Source organism: Arachis hypogaea, chromosome 13, assembly GCF_003086295.3.
Source record: "Arachis hypogaea cultivar Tifrunner chromosome 13, arahy.Tifrunner.gnm2.J5K5, whole genome shotgun sequence".
NCBI lineage: Eukaryota > Viridiplantae > Streptophyta > Magnoliopsida > Fabales > Fabaceae > Arachis > Arachis hypogaea.
Genome location: NC_092048.1, coordinates 140,957,065 through 140,974,547, shown reverse-complemented (window position 1 = coordinate 140,974,547; position 17,483 = coordinate 140,957,065). Strand labels below are relative to the sequence as shown.

At 34.3% G+C, this 17,483-nt stretch overlaps 4 protein-coding genes and 1 long non-coding RNA gene across 8 annotated transcripts; 4 read left to right on the top strand and 1 right to left on the bottom strand.

The window, feature by feature from the left end:
- The first annotated feature begins 1,460 nt into the window (after positions 1-1,460).
- On the top strand, positions 1,461-2,220 carry LOC112771609 (uncharacterized). Its single transcript, XR_003187125.2, has 3 exons — positions 1,461-1,545; positions 1,648-1,732; positions 2,081-2,220. It is a non-coding gene; the product is annotated as an uncharacterized lncRNA (long non-coding RNA).
- A 169-nt stretch (positions 2,221-2,389) lies between these two features.
- LOC112792302 (probable helicase MAGATAMA 3) lies at positions 2,390-3,672 on the top strand. The gene is made up of 4 exons (XM_025835484.3): positions 2,390-2,441; positions 2,619-2,741; positions 2,834-2,920; positions 3,161-3,672. The coding sequence occupies exons 2-4, from the start codon at positions 2,703-2,705 to the stop codon at positions 3,365-3,367; spliced, it is 333 nt and encodes a 110-aa protein (XP_025691269.1). The 5' UTR covers positions 2,390-2,441; positions 2,619-2,702; the 3' UTR covers positions 3,368-3,672.
- Positions 3,673-5,325: 1,653 nt separating this feature from the next.
- Positions 5,326-9,061, top strand: LOC112792301 (G-box-binding factor 4-like). Of its 2 annotated transcripts, XM_025835481.3 has the most exons (4): positions 5,326-6,479; positions 6,759-6,830; positions 7,343-7,372; positions 8,419-9,061. In XM_025835481.3, exons 1-4 carry the CDS (start codon positions 5,754-5,756, stop codon positions 8,497-8,499), a joined length of 909 nt encoding a protein of 302 aa, XP_025691266.1. In that variant the 5' UTR covers positions 5,326-5,753; the 3' UTR covers positions 8,500-9,061. The 2 variants fall into 2 exon arrangements, with proteins under 2 accessions (XP_025691266.1, XP_025691268.1); XM_025835483.3 differs by lacking the exon at positions 6,759-6,830.
- A 1,422-nt stretch (positions 9,062-10,483) lies between these two features.
- Positions 10,484-15,093, top strand: LOC112792299 (probable U3 small nucleolar RNA-associated protein 11). Of its 2 annotated transcripts, none has more exons than XM_025835478.3 (9): positions 10,484-10,961; positions 12,294-12,411; positions 12,514-12,604; positions 12,699-12,790; positions 12,895-12,988; positions 13,083-13,162; positions 14,167-14,256; positions 14,512-14,611; positions 14,692-15,093. In XM_025835478.3, exons 2-9 carry the CDS (start codon positions 12,356-12,358, stop codon positions 14,782-14,784), a joined length of 696 nt encoding a protein of 231 aa, XP_025691263.1. In that variant the 5' UTR covers positions 10,484-10,961; positions 12,294-12,355; the 3' UTR covers positions 14,785-15,093. The 2 variants fall into 2 exon arrangements, with proteins under 2 accessions (XP_025691263.1, XP_025691264.1); XM_025835479.3 differs by having other exon boundaries at positions 10,522-10,961; positions 12,297-12,411.
- A 266-nt stretch (positions 15,094-15,359) lies between these two features.
- On the bottom strand, positions 15,360-17,026 carry LOC112792300 (bidirectional sugar transporter N3-like). 2 transcript variants are annotated; one of them, XM_025835480.2, is made up of 6 exons: positions 16,659-17,022; positions 16,530-16,566; positions 16,199-16,409; positions 15,896-16,057; positions 15,679-15,798; positions 15,360-15,586 (listed from the first exon to the last, which is right to left on the bottom strand). In XM_025835480.2, exons 1-6 carry the CDS (start codon positions 16,708-16,710, stop codon positions 15,506-15,508), a joined length of 663 nt encoding a protein of 220 aa, XP_025691265.1. In that variant the 5' UTR covers positions 16,711-17,022; the 3' UTR covers positions 15,360-15,505. The 2 variants fall into 2 exon arrangements, with proteins under 2 accessions (XP_025691265.1, XP_072068966.1); XM_072212865.1 differs by lacking the exon at positions 15,896-16,057 and having other exon boundaries at positions 16,659-17,026.
- Between the last annotated feature and the right edge of the window lie 457 nt (positions 17,027-17,483).

The following is a 17,483-nucleotide window of genomic DNA, read 5'->3' as shown; positions in this document are numbered from 1 at the left end:
ATTTACACCTAACATGTGTTGGTCGCAAACACATTCACCACAATCAAATCAAGCAAGCGCCTGGATGAACGTATAACAAGGAGATTACATGTCTTTTAAATGGCTGCCACTGTTTTTTTAGTTCCGTATCTTATCCCATGGAACGTTATAGCCGTAGATTGAAACCTTATAAATGTTGAGGAAATTTGTTTTTTAATATAGTGTTGAACATAATACATATTTTTCGACCTGGTTTAACCTGCACCGACAGTATAAATAATGAAACGTAAGCCACATATAGTTATGGCATCTATGATATATTTCTATTTGTGTGGTTCATCTCCACTTTTAAATCTACTTTGGCACTTAGATTGTATTATTTGCAGGTGAAAGGAAAACGATCAGTGCCAACAAATCATCTACTGATAAGCAGAGCAATGGTCCGGGGGAATAATATGAAGTGTCCGGCTGCACTTCTGGATAAGCCACAATAGTATATATTCAATTTAATCTGAATTCAAATAGAAAATATAGCATTGTGGTTTTCGAAGAATTTTCTTTGTGCATGGGCAGGTTTCTCGGACTCCAGTTTTAGTGGTTCGCATATCTTCAGTAACTAAATCGCAGCTTTGATGTTGTGATTATAGATGAAGCAGCCCAACCTGTAAGTATGAAATCTTTTTCAGTGTTAGGTTGCTTGTAGTATAATCAATTTGGCTAAGCTGCCTAAGCAGGTTAGTAGCATAAGCTGGTGGAACTTCATGATAAGCATAATTGATATCAGATAATTTTTTTATTAATTTTCATGTAACTCAGTGCAAACTTTCTTTATAAAGATAAAATCATATATTTTAGAAATCATCACTTTTTTGTAAAAAAATTTGCGGCCTTTTACTTGGGAGTACATACATGTTCCTTTTAGTCTGCTCTTAAATTTTCAAAAATTGTGCTTCAGTAGAATAACAGTCTCACTGTTGTCTGTGTGCTGTGTTTTTTAATGTCTAATATACTTCTCTCTGCAAGTCAGCATATGCAATAGCATATTGTCAATTAGTCAGCATTAATGAATCGCTCTGGTCTCGGTGTTATATTTGTCCTAAGTAAGTTAGTGTGTTGTTAGCTTGTTATCATTGCAAAAGTAGATTAATGATTTCAGTATGTACGATTTTCATTTTTCAATGTAAAAAAACCAATGTTGCTAATTTTATTCATCTTTTGTACGACATGCTACCCATGAACAGGTGGAACCTGCGACCTTGTGCCATTAGCCAATCAATGCAAAAAAGTATTCTGGTATTGTTCACCACCCCACTGTCGTCAAAGGATCCTGGATTGTTTGTATTTACAATATGTAGTTGCAAGTATTCTTAAAATGCCCAGTTTGCAGGTTATAACTAACTAATGATTTTGTTGTGCATAGTTTTGACTTTTTAATTATTCGGACTAGATTTTTGTCATATTTGTATTTTTTACCATGCTATTTTAATTTTGGCTTTTGTGTTTTAAGGTTGGTGATCCTGCACAGCTTCCAGCAACTGTAATTTCAGATGTTGCTAAGAATCATGGGTAAACAATCTTTTGATGAGATAAGCATATCTTCTAACTAAATAAAACTATTCTTCTGCTTAATACCCTACTTTTGTGCTGTTTTCTGTTTCATGCTTTAAGATATGGCACAAGCTTATTTGAAAGATTGATGCAAGCTGGCTATCCAGTTAAAATGTTAAAGACCCAATACCGAATGCATCCTGAGGTTGGTTCATATTTTCCTGTTCATACTATGGTCATGCTTCACATTTGGGATTCCTTTATTCCCTAGGCAGCCTCAGATTGAATTGCATAACACAACCAATAATATTAACTTATCGGTTTTGTTGTTCTGCCTTGCGCCCCCCCCCCCCCCCCCCAAAAAAAAAATTTAGAATTATATTATACTCATTACTTATCAGGATTTGGATATTTAGTGTCATGAGACTTCATCTGTTTTGGGGAATAAGGTTCATCCTTGTGTTTCTGTCTACTATCAAATCTTGTGTTCTCTTGATCTATTAAAATATCCTATCACTTTTTCTAAGTGGATTTATCATATGTGATCAAATAGATAAGAAGCTTCCCTTCTAGCGAATTTTATGAAGATGCATTGGTAGATGGGGATGATGTCAAAATGCGGACACAACGTGAGTGGCATCAGTATCGCTGCTTTGGTCCATTCTGTTTCTTTGATGTACATGAGGGAAAAGAGACTCGCCATCAGGAGTGGTTCTTGGATAATACTGAGGAAGTTGATTTTGTCCTATTCTTGTATCAAAAACTGATAACACGATATCCCACGTGAAGTCGGGTAACCAAGTTGCAATCATATCACCCTATAGACAACAAGTAAGCTCTTCCAAAAACGTTTTGAAGAGACTTTTGAGTGTCATCCCAGGAATAGTGATACATGTACGGTTGATGGTTGCCAGGTAAACTAGCTACATTCAGTTATGTACCAGTCATTTTTTCCCCTCCTAAATAGTATTGAAGAAATTTCCAATAAACAAAATATTTGAATATGGTTCTGGTTTCGCAACATGGGGCACAGATCACATGGTTGCATAGATTAAAGTACTAAACAATGCTCTTTTTTTTCTTTCTTTTAGGGACGTGAGAAGGATGTTGCAATATTTTCATGTGTGAGGGCAAGCGAAGATAAAGGTATAGGGTTTGTGGAGGACATCCGGCGAATGAATGTTGGGATCACAAGAGCAAAGTCTGCAGTTTTGGTACTGTATCATTCGGGTTAAAGCGAGGTTTTCAATGAATTGATTTGGTGCACATGCTTTACTGTGATCAATTTTCGTTTTTTCTATTATAGGTTGTTGGATCTGCCTCAACATTGAGGAGGAGCAAACAATGGAACAAGCTAGTGGAAAGTGCTGAGAAGAGGGATTGTTTCTTCCAAGTAAATGCTCTGAAAGTTATATTTATATGCATACCAGTAGCATTGAAGTGAAATTTATTAATTAAAATCGAGGTTTTTAATTATTTAATTTGTGTTCCCTAATCGTAGTTTTTTCTTTGAAAAATCCTCTCCTCTTTTGTTCATGATTCCACTATGCAGGAGGAGTCTCACACACTTGGACAACTTTTTTATAGTTATTGTTTCTAAGCTGAAGACTAACCCAAGAATTTACGTCTTCAGGTTTCGAAACCCTACTCCTCATTCTTCAGCGACGAAAATCTTACATCCATGAAAGCAAAGATAGGGGAACAATCTCAGAATGCTGAAATGCAGGATGTCGAAATGCCGCATGAAAATGCTGTAGCAGATGCCGATCAAGCACAAGCTGAGGACTATGGAGATGGTGATGGCGATGCTGAAATGGATGATCCAGGTGACGATGATTAGAGTTAATAAATAGTTACATAGCTGTATAGTTGAGTATACACATAACAGGCTTCTGGTTCTGTATATTCCAATATTTGCAACCTGCATTTGTCTGGATAGTTAGTAACTTTCATCACCAAAAAGCAAGAAAGTCCATCCGCGACTATTGGTTTGTTATACTTGTTAGAGTATAATTAGGATCAATTTACATTATTTAACATATCTGAATATTTATTATAGGATATTATGTCTTAGCACCTATGAATATTTTTTTATATTGTATCATTCTACACAACTTGAATACTCACAAACCTTTTTTCTGTTGCTTTCTCTCCCTTTTCTGACAATACTAACTTGTATTCTATGATGATAATTGATATTGGGGCAGCTTCTAATTATTTTCATACAAGTAATACGAAATCAATATAATATTTGAGATGAAAGAAAAATTAATGTTGGAAAAAGAAAGAAACGAAGGAATAACAGCATGATCGATGATCAGGTGAATTTATGTGAGTTAAGCTCTATTTTGGTTTCTAAGATTAGTGGGTTGCACTAATTTTGTTTTTGACTTTCCAATTGCTACTATATGGTCTCCAAAATTCAAAAAAGTACACTAATGTAATCCTTTGTTTATTTTCCATCACTGGAACTCAATGCCATTAGTGACCGTAACTCAAGTCTTGTCACGCTGGACATATTAAAACGACATCGTACGCGTTTTGACGCTAAAAAAGGTATTAAACGACGTCGTTTGAGGATTATAACAAACCTCAAGTTCAACGCGGTAAATGCATAAAATTTCTAGCATTTAACTCCGTACTATGAAAAGCTTAGCCGTACATTTGAAAGATAAAAGATATCCTGTTCCATCATAGAGAATTTATGTGATACGTTGCAGCAATCATTTTCGAAGATTTGATAATTGCTAAAAGCTTATTTTTTCAAATTTATAATTCTTAAATTTAAATAAAGGCGTTTGATTACATTTTTGAAAGAGAATAAAGAAAAAAGTAAAAAAAATTAAATGGTCTGACCATGTATCAAGAGAATTTGGTTATGACAAGATTGTTTAAACCCTCAAACGATATAGTTTAATGCTTTTTTAGTATCAAAATGCGTACAATGTCGTTTTAATATGTCCAGCATGGCAAGGCTTGAATCACGTCATTAATGGCATTGAGTTCCGGTGACAAGAAATACACGAAGGATTATATTAATGTACTTTTTTTAATCTGAAAGACCAAATTACAATTAAAAAATCAGAGACTAAATCAGTACAACTCGTTAATCTCAAAGATCAAAATGAGGCTTAACTCGAATTTATGTACTACTTATAAATTAAAATGTTTCATTTTTGCTGGAACGTTCTATTCTACCTCGTTTGTCTTATGGTAAAAAAATTCTTTTCAAAAATACTATTTTCTCAACTATTATCTTTTTTTATTTATTGTTTATCAATTCTACTATTAAATGTTTTATCAATTCTACTATTAAATATATAATTATCATTATGGCTATTGTTATGATTGTTATCATTATCTAGAAAGATGATAATAGAGAAAAAAAATATTTTTAAAAGAATTTTTTTATTAAAAAATTAAAATAAGATGAAATAAAATATTTAAGACAAAAATAAGATATTTTAAATAATAAAAAATTAAATTAAATCTAAATATTGACTAAATTAATACTTGTCACTACTAAATTAATCTTAATGACCGATGTATTCACCTTTCTATAATATTCATTTCTATTATAGTTTGTTCGGTTGTCCATTCACTTCTATTCTATTATAAACTCCTAAATTAGCTACCTTTAGCCATTTTATTATACTCTTTTAGTGTATTCAATTAGTAAATAATAACTAGTATTTAACCCTTGAAATATTGTCTGCCTATTTAATCAACTAAAAGCCAACTCTCCAGCAATGTGAAGTGCATTTTAAATATTATTAATAGTATAATGCATAAATAATTGTTTATTATAATTACATTAAAAATTTAGTTTTCATACAGTAACTATATAAAATAAAATAAAATACTACGATAATTGAGTATGTACGTAAAATATCTTCACCATGGTAAATTGTTAATAACTTAATACAGTGTACTATAAGTAGTTAAGTATGTATTTAAGGGGGTAGATCCCGAATTCCAATGTGAAAGTGAAGTAAGCCAAAGGGTGGTTGCGTAGGGTAGGGTAGGGTGAAGCAACTGAGCTGTGAAGAGTACGATGATGACATAATATTCGTTCCCAAATTGGCCAATCGCAATGCTTCCTTACTCACTCACTCCCAAACTCTTTTTATAGTGGCAAATCCGTCCATCCAAGTATCCAATCAAAGAAAAAAACAAACACTACTATTATAACAGAAAAAAGAGAAAGAGAGAGCTAGAAACGCGGCATGGCGTCGTCGAAGATTGTCACGACGAATACGGATCTGCCACGCGACTCTTCTTCTTCATCATCGTCTTCTTCTTCTTCTTCCTCTTCTTCTTCTTCTGCTGCTGCTGCTGCTGCTTCTTCTAATTATTACTCCCTTCTTCACAATCAAAATCTGCATTATTATTCAAACTCGTCCGTGGTAATGGACGATCTTCTAAACTCCATCTACACCACCACAACAACCACCACCTCTCACCCCTCAAATCCTTCTTCATCCCCTCCTCCTCCGCCCAAAACCGTCGATGATGTCTGGAAAGACATGATCCTAACCCACTCTCACAGAGACTCAACTCACCATAATCACCACCCGTTCGAGGAAATGACCCTTGAGGCTTTCCTCTCAAAAAACGCTGCCGTCACTGATGACGACGTCACCGCCGTTGCTCCTCTTCATAATCATCATCCTGTTCCTCATCAGTTCCCGCAGGTGCCCGCCGTTGAAGGCTCATCCTCCTCCGCGGCTGAGCCTTTTGCCAATGGGATTGATGCTGCGGTGGCAAGTGGAGTCCCAGCACCCTCGTCATCATCAGGAGGAGGCGGCGGTGGTGGAGGAGGAGGGGCAGCTGCGGTGGCAAAGGGAAAGAGAAGGGCGGTGGAGGAACCAGTGGACAAGGCCACTCTTCAAAAGCAGAGACGCATGATCAAGAATCGTGAGTCTGCGGCTAGGTCCAGGGAACGCAAGCAGGTACTTACCCTGTTTTTCTAATTTTTTTTAATAAAGTTTCATTTTTTATATATTTTTATTTGATGTTTGGAAAATGGAGATTCTTATGTGGTAAGTGAGGTTCACTGTTCCTGGGAATCTCACTATTGGGGGGCTTTAATAGTTGAATTGGGAGGAACAGGAACTGAACTAAAGTTGAGATTTTTCTTCTCTTTTATTTTATGCTTAGCCTTTGTCTGGTTTTGTGACCACTTACTCTCTAATGGGAAATAGTCTTTGATGCTCTTCTTCCTTTAACAGGCTTACACAACTGACCTTGAGTCTAATGTTCAACAGCTGGAGATAGAGAATGCCCGGTTATTGAGTGAAGAGGTGCCCATTATTATATATATATATATATATATATATATATATATATATATATATATATATATATATATATATATATATATATATATGTTATTGCTTGACACTTATACATGTCCATTTCTTTCTTTCTTTGGCTAGATTGAAAAAGCCAATGGTGGAGGTCTTGACAGTGATGTTATTTTAGCTGTTTTAGACTTCAGTCTTAAGATTCTAGCACATGGTTTTGTTGGAGTAGGCATCAATAATACTGTAACATACCCATCCAACACTTAGGATAGAGGTTCTTCTTTTGGTTTTTTTCTTAGGCCATCACACTATTCATCCTTCTTCTATCCAATTGTGCCTTTGGTGGCCTTTTATTGCTAATACAAACTTAAACTTTATGCTTTGTATTTAATGTGGCTCACATATTGTGTTTCAACCTTTTTCTTTTTACTCACCTGGTTTATTCTTCTTGAGAATCTTTACATTTTTTGCCTAAAATCTGATTTATTGATTAAGTTGGCTGACTGCAGGCTGAAAAGAAAAAGAAGAGATTGAAGGAGGTATGTAATGTATCTCACTTTCTGTTAACTCAATTTGCGTATTCTTGTGTATTTGATCTTATGTGATTGAAACTGTCATGTGAAGATATGTATTTATTAAAGAATTCACATTCTACTCTGGACAAAACAGACTCGTTAATCCTTTATAGTTGTGGCTTCAATGGCAGACTGAAGCTTTGGCTTGAGTGTTAAAAATGAAAAATGTAGGAAGTTCCAGCTAAACATTGTTTAGAAATATGGAAAAATGATAGCCTGATTGTGTATAGACATAGCCAGAGATGTCCAACTTGACTATTACAGCTCTCTGTGAAGAGCTAATTCTTAAATGCTTAAATTTACCTCTGCTCTTCATTACATTAGCAATCTTCCAATGAACCTCATTCTACATGACTTTCATTGTTTAGTACAGAGCATAGATGTTGTTAGAAACAAAACATGGTTAAGAACTTGTTTGTGAGAAACCAAACTTCATATATTACACTAATAGTAGTTACATATACAAAAACAATAGCAGGAAGGTATAATATCATTTACTATAAATGAAATTGTAATCCTCTGTGAAAGCTATTTCCTAGGATTTTAGTTTCCAATACCATGTATAATGATGCTTTGTTCAAACATAAAACTACTTTAACAGCTGTATGCAACCTAAATTGTCATGACTACCATTCTTGTTTAGTTATGCAGGCTTGCTTGAGCTAGGCTTCTGTATACTCTTCAATTAAGTTCATAAGTGCCAGTTTATTTGAAACTGCAGGCTATCATATATTTAAAAATCGAGGGTCTTTTGTGGAATTGGCAAATCGACAGTTATATCCATTGATAAAATGGTCTCTTGTTTTCATTCTCCTATTGCACTAGCAGCATAGTTGTTTCTACTTGCCAGTATTAGTTGCAAACTTGTTTGTTATAGTTTGGATCTTTCTCATTCATTTTGGTATATGCATAGGGTAGAAAAAAGGGTCACGAGCCAACTTCAAACAACTCACTACTTTCAATGATTTGTTGTCAAACTTATCTCTATAACTTTAAATTACTTGTTGCAGCTTCTTGAGTTCGTCATCCCAGTTGTGGAGAAGCGTAAACCAAAAAAGCTTCTAAGAACGAATTCAGTTCAGTCATTGTGATCAGTTTATGGCATGATGTAGATACAAGGGGAAACTTTACAAGAGGGAGCAAAGGTTACAGGGTGTTAATATACCTTAGCTGGTTCCCGGAGTCACATTGTATACAGAAAATAGCTGCAACAAAATAATTCAAGTAATTTGATTCAACTTCAACGTACATTGTTGGTCCATTGCTTGCGGAAGATCCATGGTGCTGGGTGGACTTTGCCAGGGTAGTCCTTGTTAGGAAAAAGTTGAAATAAGATTGCATTGTTTTATGTTAACTGATGCAATCTGATTGAATACTATGGTTGATTTCATTCATGGCAATGGGGGAAGGGAGGGGTGGTGAGAGGAATTAATAAAAGGTGCATGCTCACATACAGGTCGCAAGGTTTACAGTTGTTACAATGTTGCTATTGTTGTGGTATGGAGGCAGCCACATGTAACTGGAGGCTATGATTATTTCATTTTTCTGTCTGCTTCTTGTCTAGTAGAGAACAGGTTCATGATAAAAATTGAAATATATAAATAAATTTCGACCATCATGATATCATATGATGGTTAGGATTCATCCTTCTAATATTTCCATGATAAATTTGTCTGATATTATAGACTTAAAGTAGCACTATGCTTTTTGCTTGGGATCTGCTTTCTCAAAACACTATAAATATTTGGCAACTACTCATATAAAGATGGCAAAAGCATCTTCTCATGAAAATGCTTTGTTTAAAAGTGTGATTTATTTATTTAACTACATTTTAAACAAAGACAATACTTTTATATTATATCAAAATAACTATACAATTCGTCATCTAAGGATAAATTTTTTTTTTTTCACATAGAGACAATTATAAAATCTTCATTCTAATATCCACTTAAATATTTTATTCCTGTCGTAGGTGCTGGGCTCTCATTGTGGTAAGCAATAGTAGGAACAATAACACAAGAATCATTCACCAAAAGTATTCTAGATTTCAAGGGCACAAAGATACTTGCTCAATGCTCATCAATCGAGAAAATTAAAAATTGAAGCCAATCCAAGATACCGCATGCAGGAAACTAATAAAATGACATGCGAAAGTTTATATCTCTCATAAAAAAAATTTAAAAGATGCTTCCAATAAATAAATTTACAAAAGATGATTGCTTCAAATTATTATAAATAACCACATTTTTCTGAAAAATAAATAAAAATTATTGCTTCAAATTTTTCGTACAATTTTTAAAATTTATTCAAATATTGTCACAAAAATTAAGATGAAATGGATAAGTCCATTGCTAAGTACAAAATTTTTTTTGTCGCTTACAAAAAATATATTTATTGATTATTTTTGTCGCATTTTTAAATCATTCAGGCTATTTGCCCATAACATCTTTTAAAGATTTTTTTGTCAACGGAATCTTTCGAATACTAAATTGGTAGTTAAATATTTATATAACTGAAAGAAACTGATTGGCCAGATAATACAATTTAGTTTTAGAATTAATTTATATGAGTTAATAATCAAATTAGTCTTTGAAAAATAGCTCGCTCAGTTTTACCCATAAAAAAATAATTTTCGTCAGATGTTAATTAACAGCATACCTAATATTTAGCATGTTCAAATTAGACACTGATCAAATATATTTATAAAAATTATCAATTTAGTTCTTAGTATAACCTAATTCTACTATAATTTAGAGACTAAATTAATAAATTTTCATAAAAATTTCTATTTAACATTTAATTTGAATATACTAAATATTGTATATATTGTTAGTTAATGTTTAACCTCATCAAAGACTAATTTATATGCACTAACAACGCAAAATAGTTTTACTTTATGCTACCATCGGACATCAAAATGCAAGATTATGTCATATCAATTGTTTTAATTTTTTATCTTAAAAGAAAATCTCAATTTTTTATTTTTTGAAAAATTTAAATTAATTTAATTTTTGAGGTCTTTACTAATAAATTAATAATAGTAGAAAATAGGGTGCACAACTCTGCACATGGTTTGGTTTGGGTCAAAATTGGCCCGACTTAATAGTGATCCGGCTAAAGTCAAAGTTCGGGTCATTTCACCAGGCCGGGTTGAACCCAGTTCCTATGTTAGGGGTTTAGGGCAGTGCAGAGTGCTTCAACGTGGTTGCTTCCCTTTCTTCTTCATGCTTCAGCCACCTCCCACGGCCACCACCGCGTAGGCGCACACCAGCCAGGCAGCCACAGCCTTCTTCCCTTTCTTCCTCACCAGCCAGCCAGCCTCAACCACCAACCCACCAAGATTCGCGGCTTTCCTCGCACCGGTCACTACCACGTACCACGGTTCGCCGCTGCGCCACCTATTACGGCGTTTCTCACCGCGCCATCATCCACCCATCCCACCGGATATCGTTCTCTAATATCACCGTGCGACCACGCTGTTGTCTTTGATCGTCGCTGCCGCCAACCACCAGCTCGTCGCCGTTCAAACCAGTAGGCAGCAGCCTTTTAACAAGTAAACCTCGTCGTCGTCTACTCGTCTTTGCTTAACCTTGATAATGCTAATAATGTTTATTTCAACAGCTTGATTGTTGAAGATTGATCATTGATTGTTGATTCTGATAACATGATATTACTGATTCAGCAGCCTATTATTGCTAAAATTTGATTGTTTATTATGTTGATTCTGTTATACTGTGCATATGTTATATAAAAATATATAGTATCAGTGTTACATAAATAATATGGGATTGTGTTCTTTGTGAGACTTGATGAGTTCCTCAGTAGCTTGCCTATTCTCAATGTTGTGGCTGACGATAAGGCTAAGGGTAATTAGTCTTGTAGATGCATGTTTTTCTTGTTTCTTTATTTGGAGAATGTAGATGGCACTTTTATATTTGCACCTGTCGCACAAAATGATACTGAGCTTCTTGTGAATTAATGTTATTGTTAAATTATATAATAATTTGCAGCAGAACTCCTGTACTTTTGTTTTCAACTATTTGAGGACAATTGCTTAATGTAGATTGTGATCAAAATGATCTTTTGACAATGCTGATTGATTGTGAGAATGAAAATGGTTGGAATGAGGCTGAGATTTTCTCAGCAAGAAGCCTTTATCACAGAATGAAGTAGACCTTATCCTTTGTATTGGTGTTGCCTATGTGTAGTATTCTGATCTTATGATTGCGTCCTTGGTGCTGAGTGTTGATCAAGGCTTACAAAACATGTGACAAAAGCAAATTTTGTGTGTGAAGATAACTCTTTGGTCGTTGAGACTCTTAGCTTCTCATTTAGCGTAATGCCATTGATGATTTGCAAGAGAAACAAACTTTTATAATGTTTTTCTAGTTGGCTAAAAACTCTCATACTGCTCTGACTTGCTATATATATCACTACTACCACCTCTTGAGAAGCATTCTTTGATTCTGTGTCTGTTGAGAATTCTCTGGTGTATGTGCAGTGTATAGTTTCTTTACCCGGTCTACTGGTTTCATTGTGGCCCGGAAGTTGTGAGATTTCATTAGATTTAGGGTTGGACAAGGGTTTCAAAAACAGACCCGGTCACTATTTAGGGGCGGTCATGGGCCAAGACAAACCCGGTATCATCCGGCCCATGTACACCCTAGAAACTTTTTCATAAATTTATTTTATTTTATTTTATTTTTGGTCGTGAATGATATTCTTGATGGGTGTTGCCTTAGTCTTAAACAGGCCAATAATAAGCCCATTCTGATAACTGAAATTATTTACTGCAAAAACAAGTTCAATGTGTTTACATTCGATTATGATTGGAAGCAAGGGGCCTAATTAGCAATTACCGTTACTTTTTCCCCCAATTCTGCAGCAGCCACCGAGAGCCACTGTCACGCACCTGCTTCCCCAAAAGCTCCTCCGTGTAACTGCAACATGTCTTCTCTCAGGAATGCCATTCCCAGGCGTGCCCACAAAGAACGCGCTCAACCGTAAGTCCCCAAAACCCCATCTTTTCTCCTACCCAACTTCAATTACCTCAATAGAAATCATGGTTCTGCTTCAATTTTTGAGCATGCTTTTGTTTCCATTAGGTCCTCGAGGAAAAAATTTGGCTTGCTTGAGAAGCACAAAGACTATGTTGAGCGCGCAAAAGCATTCCACAAGAAAGAGGACACCATACGGGTACGTACAGTTTCACTTGTTTACTCTTGCTTTTCCAAGTTTTGATGTTGCAGTTCTTATAGATTTTGTTGCATGTGCTGCTTTATTTTTGCAGAGGCTCAGGGAAAAAGCGGCAAACAGAAACGAAGATGAATTTTACTTTAAGATGATCAAGACAAAAGTCGTTGATGGAGTTCATAAACCAGAGTATGAACTTTCTGTACTTTTTTATTTTTCTATTGCTGGTTCAGTGATTGTTTCTTTGCTTCTTTTTTGGATTGAGCTCTTGATGCGTTTACTTCTTTGTGTAGGAGTGATGCAAACAAGTATACCCAAGAAGAACTTCTGCTGATGAAAACACAGGATATAGGATATATTCTTCAAAAGCTTCAGAGTGAGAGAAAGGTGAAAGAATGCTTTGAAATTTGATAAATATATATGGGGATCTGTGCAAAAATTATATTTAGGTTTACTGGCGAATATTTCATGTTTCTTGCAGAAAATTGAGAAGCTGAATGCCACTCTGCACTGTACTGATAATCAACGGCCAAATAAGCATGTCTTCTTTGCTGAGGACAGGTTTGCGCTCTTGAAGCTGTCATTCTATAACTAGCATGAGTTGGTTCTTTTTTATGGAGATATTATGTATGTTAGTGCACTCACTTCTGTATGTGTTGCAACCTTTTCTCTTTCTACTTTTCTAATTTTAGTTTTACCTTGATGCTACAAATAGAAGAGTCCAATGCTTAGCCGATGAACTTGATTACCCTTTTGATGCAATCAGCCAATAACAAGAGCAGCACAGTAGAAGTTACAGAACTAATAAAAAGGCGCAGAACTATAACAATTATTAAACGTATAGAATGGGGTCAGTCACATGAACCAGATGACACAATAGCGTAACTGTCTGTAATCATGTCTAAAAAGTGAGAAGCATTTTTTTATTAAATGAATATGTTGAAGACATATTGAATTGATCGTGAGAATTTTGAATCTAGACAAGAATATTTTAGATCACTTAGGTGTTTCCTGCATCATTGATTGAGTCTCTTTATGACAAGACTGTAATTCTCCCATCAAATGAACTAAGTATTGTTGCTCGTTCATGCTGTTCTTAGAGGCTGTAACCTGGCTTTTCTTTTCTTTAGAGTGATAGTATCATATTCATCATTTATCAAGTCTATGGTTACTACTTGTCTGTGATATGTAAAATGGATGATAAATAATGTTGAATATGGCGTTAGGCTCTGAAAAATTAAGTTTCGGTTTGCAATTCAAGTTTCAACTGGTTTCTTGTGCAATTAATGGTATATGTTCATAAAAAAGAAAATTATATATTTATATTCGTTTAGGCTTCACAGATTGTGTAGCATGTCAATGGTGTTAGAGATGTACTCATGTTATAAGGTCCTTCATTTAGTAAGGATGCTTTTCCCTCATTTTTCACCTATGGATTGATGTTAGTTTATTCCTCTTTTCGAGATCTATTCTGTGAACCGTGTGAATCATTATAGAATTTTTGCCATTCCTTAAATATATTCCGAAGGAATGGCTTTGTTGATCTGTTGGCCATTTATGTGCAGGGAAGAGGCAAAAGAGTTACAATCACAAAATCTAAGAAGAGAAGTTCATCTTCCTCTTACTTCCGATGATCTTCCTACGAACATTAAGAGGTACACCTTACACTTGGCTTCAAAGACACTGATTTTGTTATCGTTTTGCTTAATACCCTATCCTTTGAAATCAAACATTTTGTTACATTTCCCTGCTGAAGCTTGTTATGGATTTGTTGTACCAAATATTTTATCTGTTCTCTTTGATGCCCTCAAAATCATTAATTTTAGTAAGTATCTCAATTGTAATAAACACCGTGCTGATATTTTAGCATGTTGAATTGTAAACTGGATATATATTTTTTTCATACACAGAAAGATTGCCAAATCCTATAAAGAGCTGGAAGCGAGGAAGACTAGACTCGGCCAGCTAGAGAAAATCTACTTGGACATGTCAATGCAGAAAGAGTTGCAGGTATTGACATATTATGTGCCTTATTGCAAGTCCATTTAGATATTTAGGATGCTAAGAAGTTATTTTTCATATCTCGCCAGAAAAAGGGTAAGAAGCGCAAACTACGAGAAGACGAGCTTGTCACTCCAGCCTCTAAATCAGTATACAAGTGGCATGCAGAAAGAAAGCGCTAAATGGGATAAAATAGAGTATCCGACCTCTTAGCGTAAGGATAATTTTTTTTCTTGATTGTGTTTCTACTGGAGATGGAAGCACAGAACATATGTATTCTAGGGCTACCTATTTTGGTGTTGATAGCAGAGTAGCCGGCTTTCTTGCTGGGAATTCCTTGATCATCAAGTAATAGTCGAATATCTTTTCAATACTATAGATTTTGTGCAATTAGACCTGTGACTATTGTGAAATGCATGCTGTTTTCATATAGATCCTAAATGGAATGTAACAGTTGAATTTCTATTTCCAATACTAAAGATTTTGTGCAACTTATCATGGGTAGCTGGAAATGCCGCCTATTTTTATATAGAACCTAAAATGGCATGAACCTGTCTCTACTTAATTATTGTTGGTTGCAAAGACTTTCTGATCAAATAGAGTAACATAATGTTAACAAAGCAAGCAAAGTTGTTTATCAGGGGACAATTCATATGGATTAAGGGATTTTAATTTTACTAAGTGGGACTCAAAAGATAAGATAAAAAATACATCTCTTTCATTTTATTTATATAGGGTAATTTTGTATAGACAAATCTTTGAATAATGTGTAATAGTTAGCATAAATAGCTTGTAAACTCATTCTGTTCTAATGTTTGGCACTTATTACAAAGTAAACTGGAATCTAAATGTAAATACTAAATAGTAGTTCATTAGTTGGTGCCAAGGGGCTATAGAAAGACATTAACGTTCCCCACGTCCCCTATAAATTAAATATACCACCATCTGTATTAACCCCAACGTAAAACCCACCACGTTTGGTATCTGCACATAACATAACCAATGAATCATAATCATTACTATTATTATTTATTTAATAACATATTATGAAGCTATAAATCGCTAGCTATACTTACGGTAATCCATATGTCCTTCAGAAAAATACCGTAACAAAACCACATTATGGCACTAACTGTGAGAATGCTTGACAAAAGGATGGGCATAAACTCTACGCTCTTTGTACGTATAACCTTTACCTGCAATTTAGATTAAATACATGCATGGCAAGAATATAATTATTATGAATAATAATGCTTAGTTATTGCACATCATTCCAATTTCAATTCCACTGACCAAAATGCTTAGGGGTGCTACAAAGACACACGTTGAAATTATTACACATATGAGTCCAACAACTTTGACGCGAACCAAACCATGTAGCTTAAAATACGTCCCCAGAATGATCGTAGGCAAGCACATCACATTCATAGCCACAAATTGTGCTATGCAAAAATACTGCAAAACTCGGTCGTCCAAAGACTAATCCGTCATGCAAGTGATACTTATTTTAAGACGAGGAGTGAGCTGACCACTCAAGCAACTAAGATGGTTAGATTAAATATTATTATTAAAAATATACAAATATAAATATATTACCCTGGCACGCTTGTCTGCATAGATCATGTAGATTAAAATGTAAATAATCTCTATGGCACATCCAAATGAGTTAATGGTAACGAGAAGAAAAACGTTGGTTTTGAGTGTGGCATAGTATAACCATACAATGCAGCTGAATAATGCAACAACGTAAGGCAATGATTGGAAGCCTTCCGTCGATTTCCTTTTCCATATTCGCTTAAATGTTTTCCTACCATGCATTTAAAAAAAAAAAATTAATCACAATATATATTCAAAATATATGCCTATTGTTATTGTCATTCAAGAGAATTGAAACTAGAAGACATGTCCTTAATTACTACATACTCACAAGGGTGATAAAAACGCGAAGAAGGAAATCACGTTGCCTAGCCAGGACATAAGAAAATTACATGAATAATAATTAATAACAATAACAAATAACAAAATTTGAAGGATATTTTTTGTGTATACATGTTACCTAGTATCCCAAAAATAAATGCTGCACGAGGGTGGTCTATTGGAACAGCCATGAAACTTCTTCAATTCTCTCTCTCTTTAGGTTTGTTAAGCAAATTAATTAATTATAATAAGCACAAGGAGAGGGTTTCTATTTCTACTTGCTTAGAGAAATCTTAATCTCATGCAAATGCAGCCACTGAAGTTGGTGATGAGGATGGATGATTATTCATATTATCATGTCCAATAGCATATATATAACAAAAGATAGATAAGTGATGATGAGCAATTGAAATCATCAAGGTAGAAACTGATATTTTTATTAGAAATATTTTCGCATGCTTATGAATCTTGCACATTAAACTTAAGCACATTTTGTATCGGGAATAAGAATCCCGCTTTATGCATGCAACAATTAATTAATCAATAACAAATTTTTAAATAGAGTTTAATATTACAGCGAATTAATCTTTGATTTATCGGGTTGAAAAATACTGTAAAAAAAAAATTTTAACATACTTGATAAAAATTAATCCTACATTAATTCATAACATGTATTAGTATTTACTTATTATTTTTTGGCCCCCACACATTTTTATCTACAAGTGTGCCTAATATATAATAAAATGTACCCTTTCGTTAGTCTTAAAAAAAGTATATAATATATATAATCATGTCCATTAGAAAATGTCCAGCAGGACAGTCACTCGAATCTTAATATTACGGGGATCCATTTACATGAATTATTTACTAATTAAAAGTAGCACTATTAATTAAATACATAAAGCACTAAATTAGTCTTTTATGTTTAAGCATAATTTTATTTTGGTCTTTAAAATTTAAAATG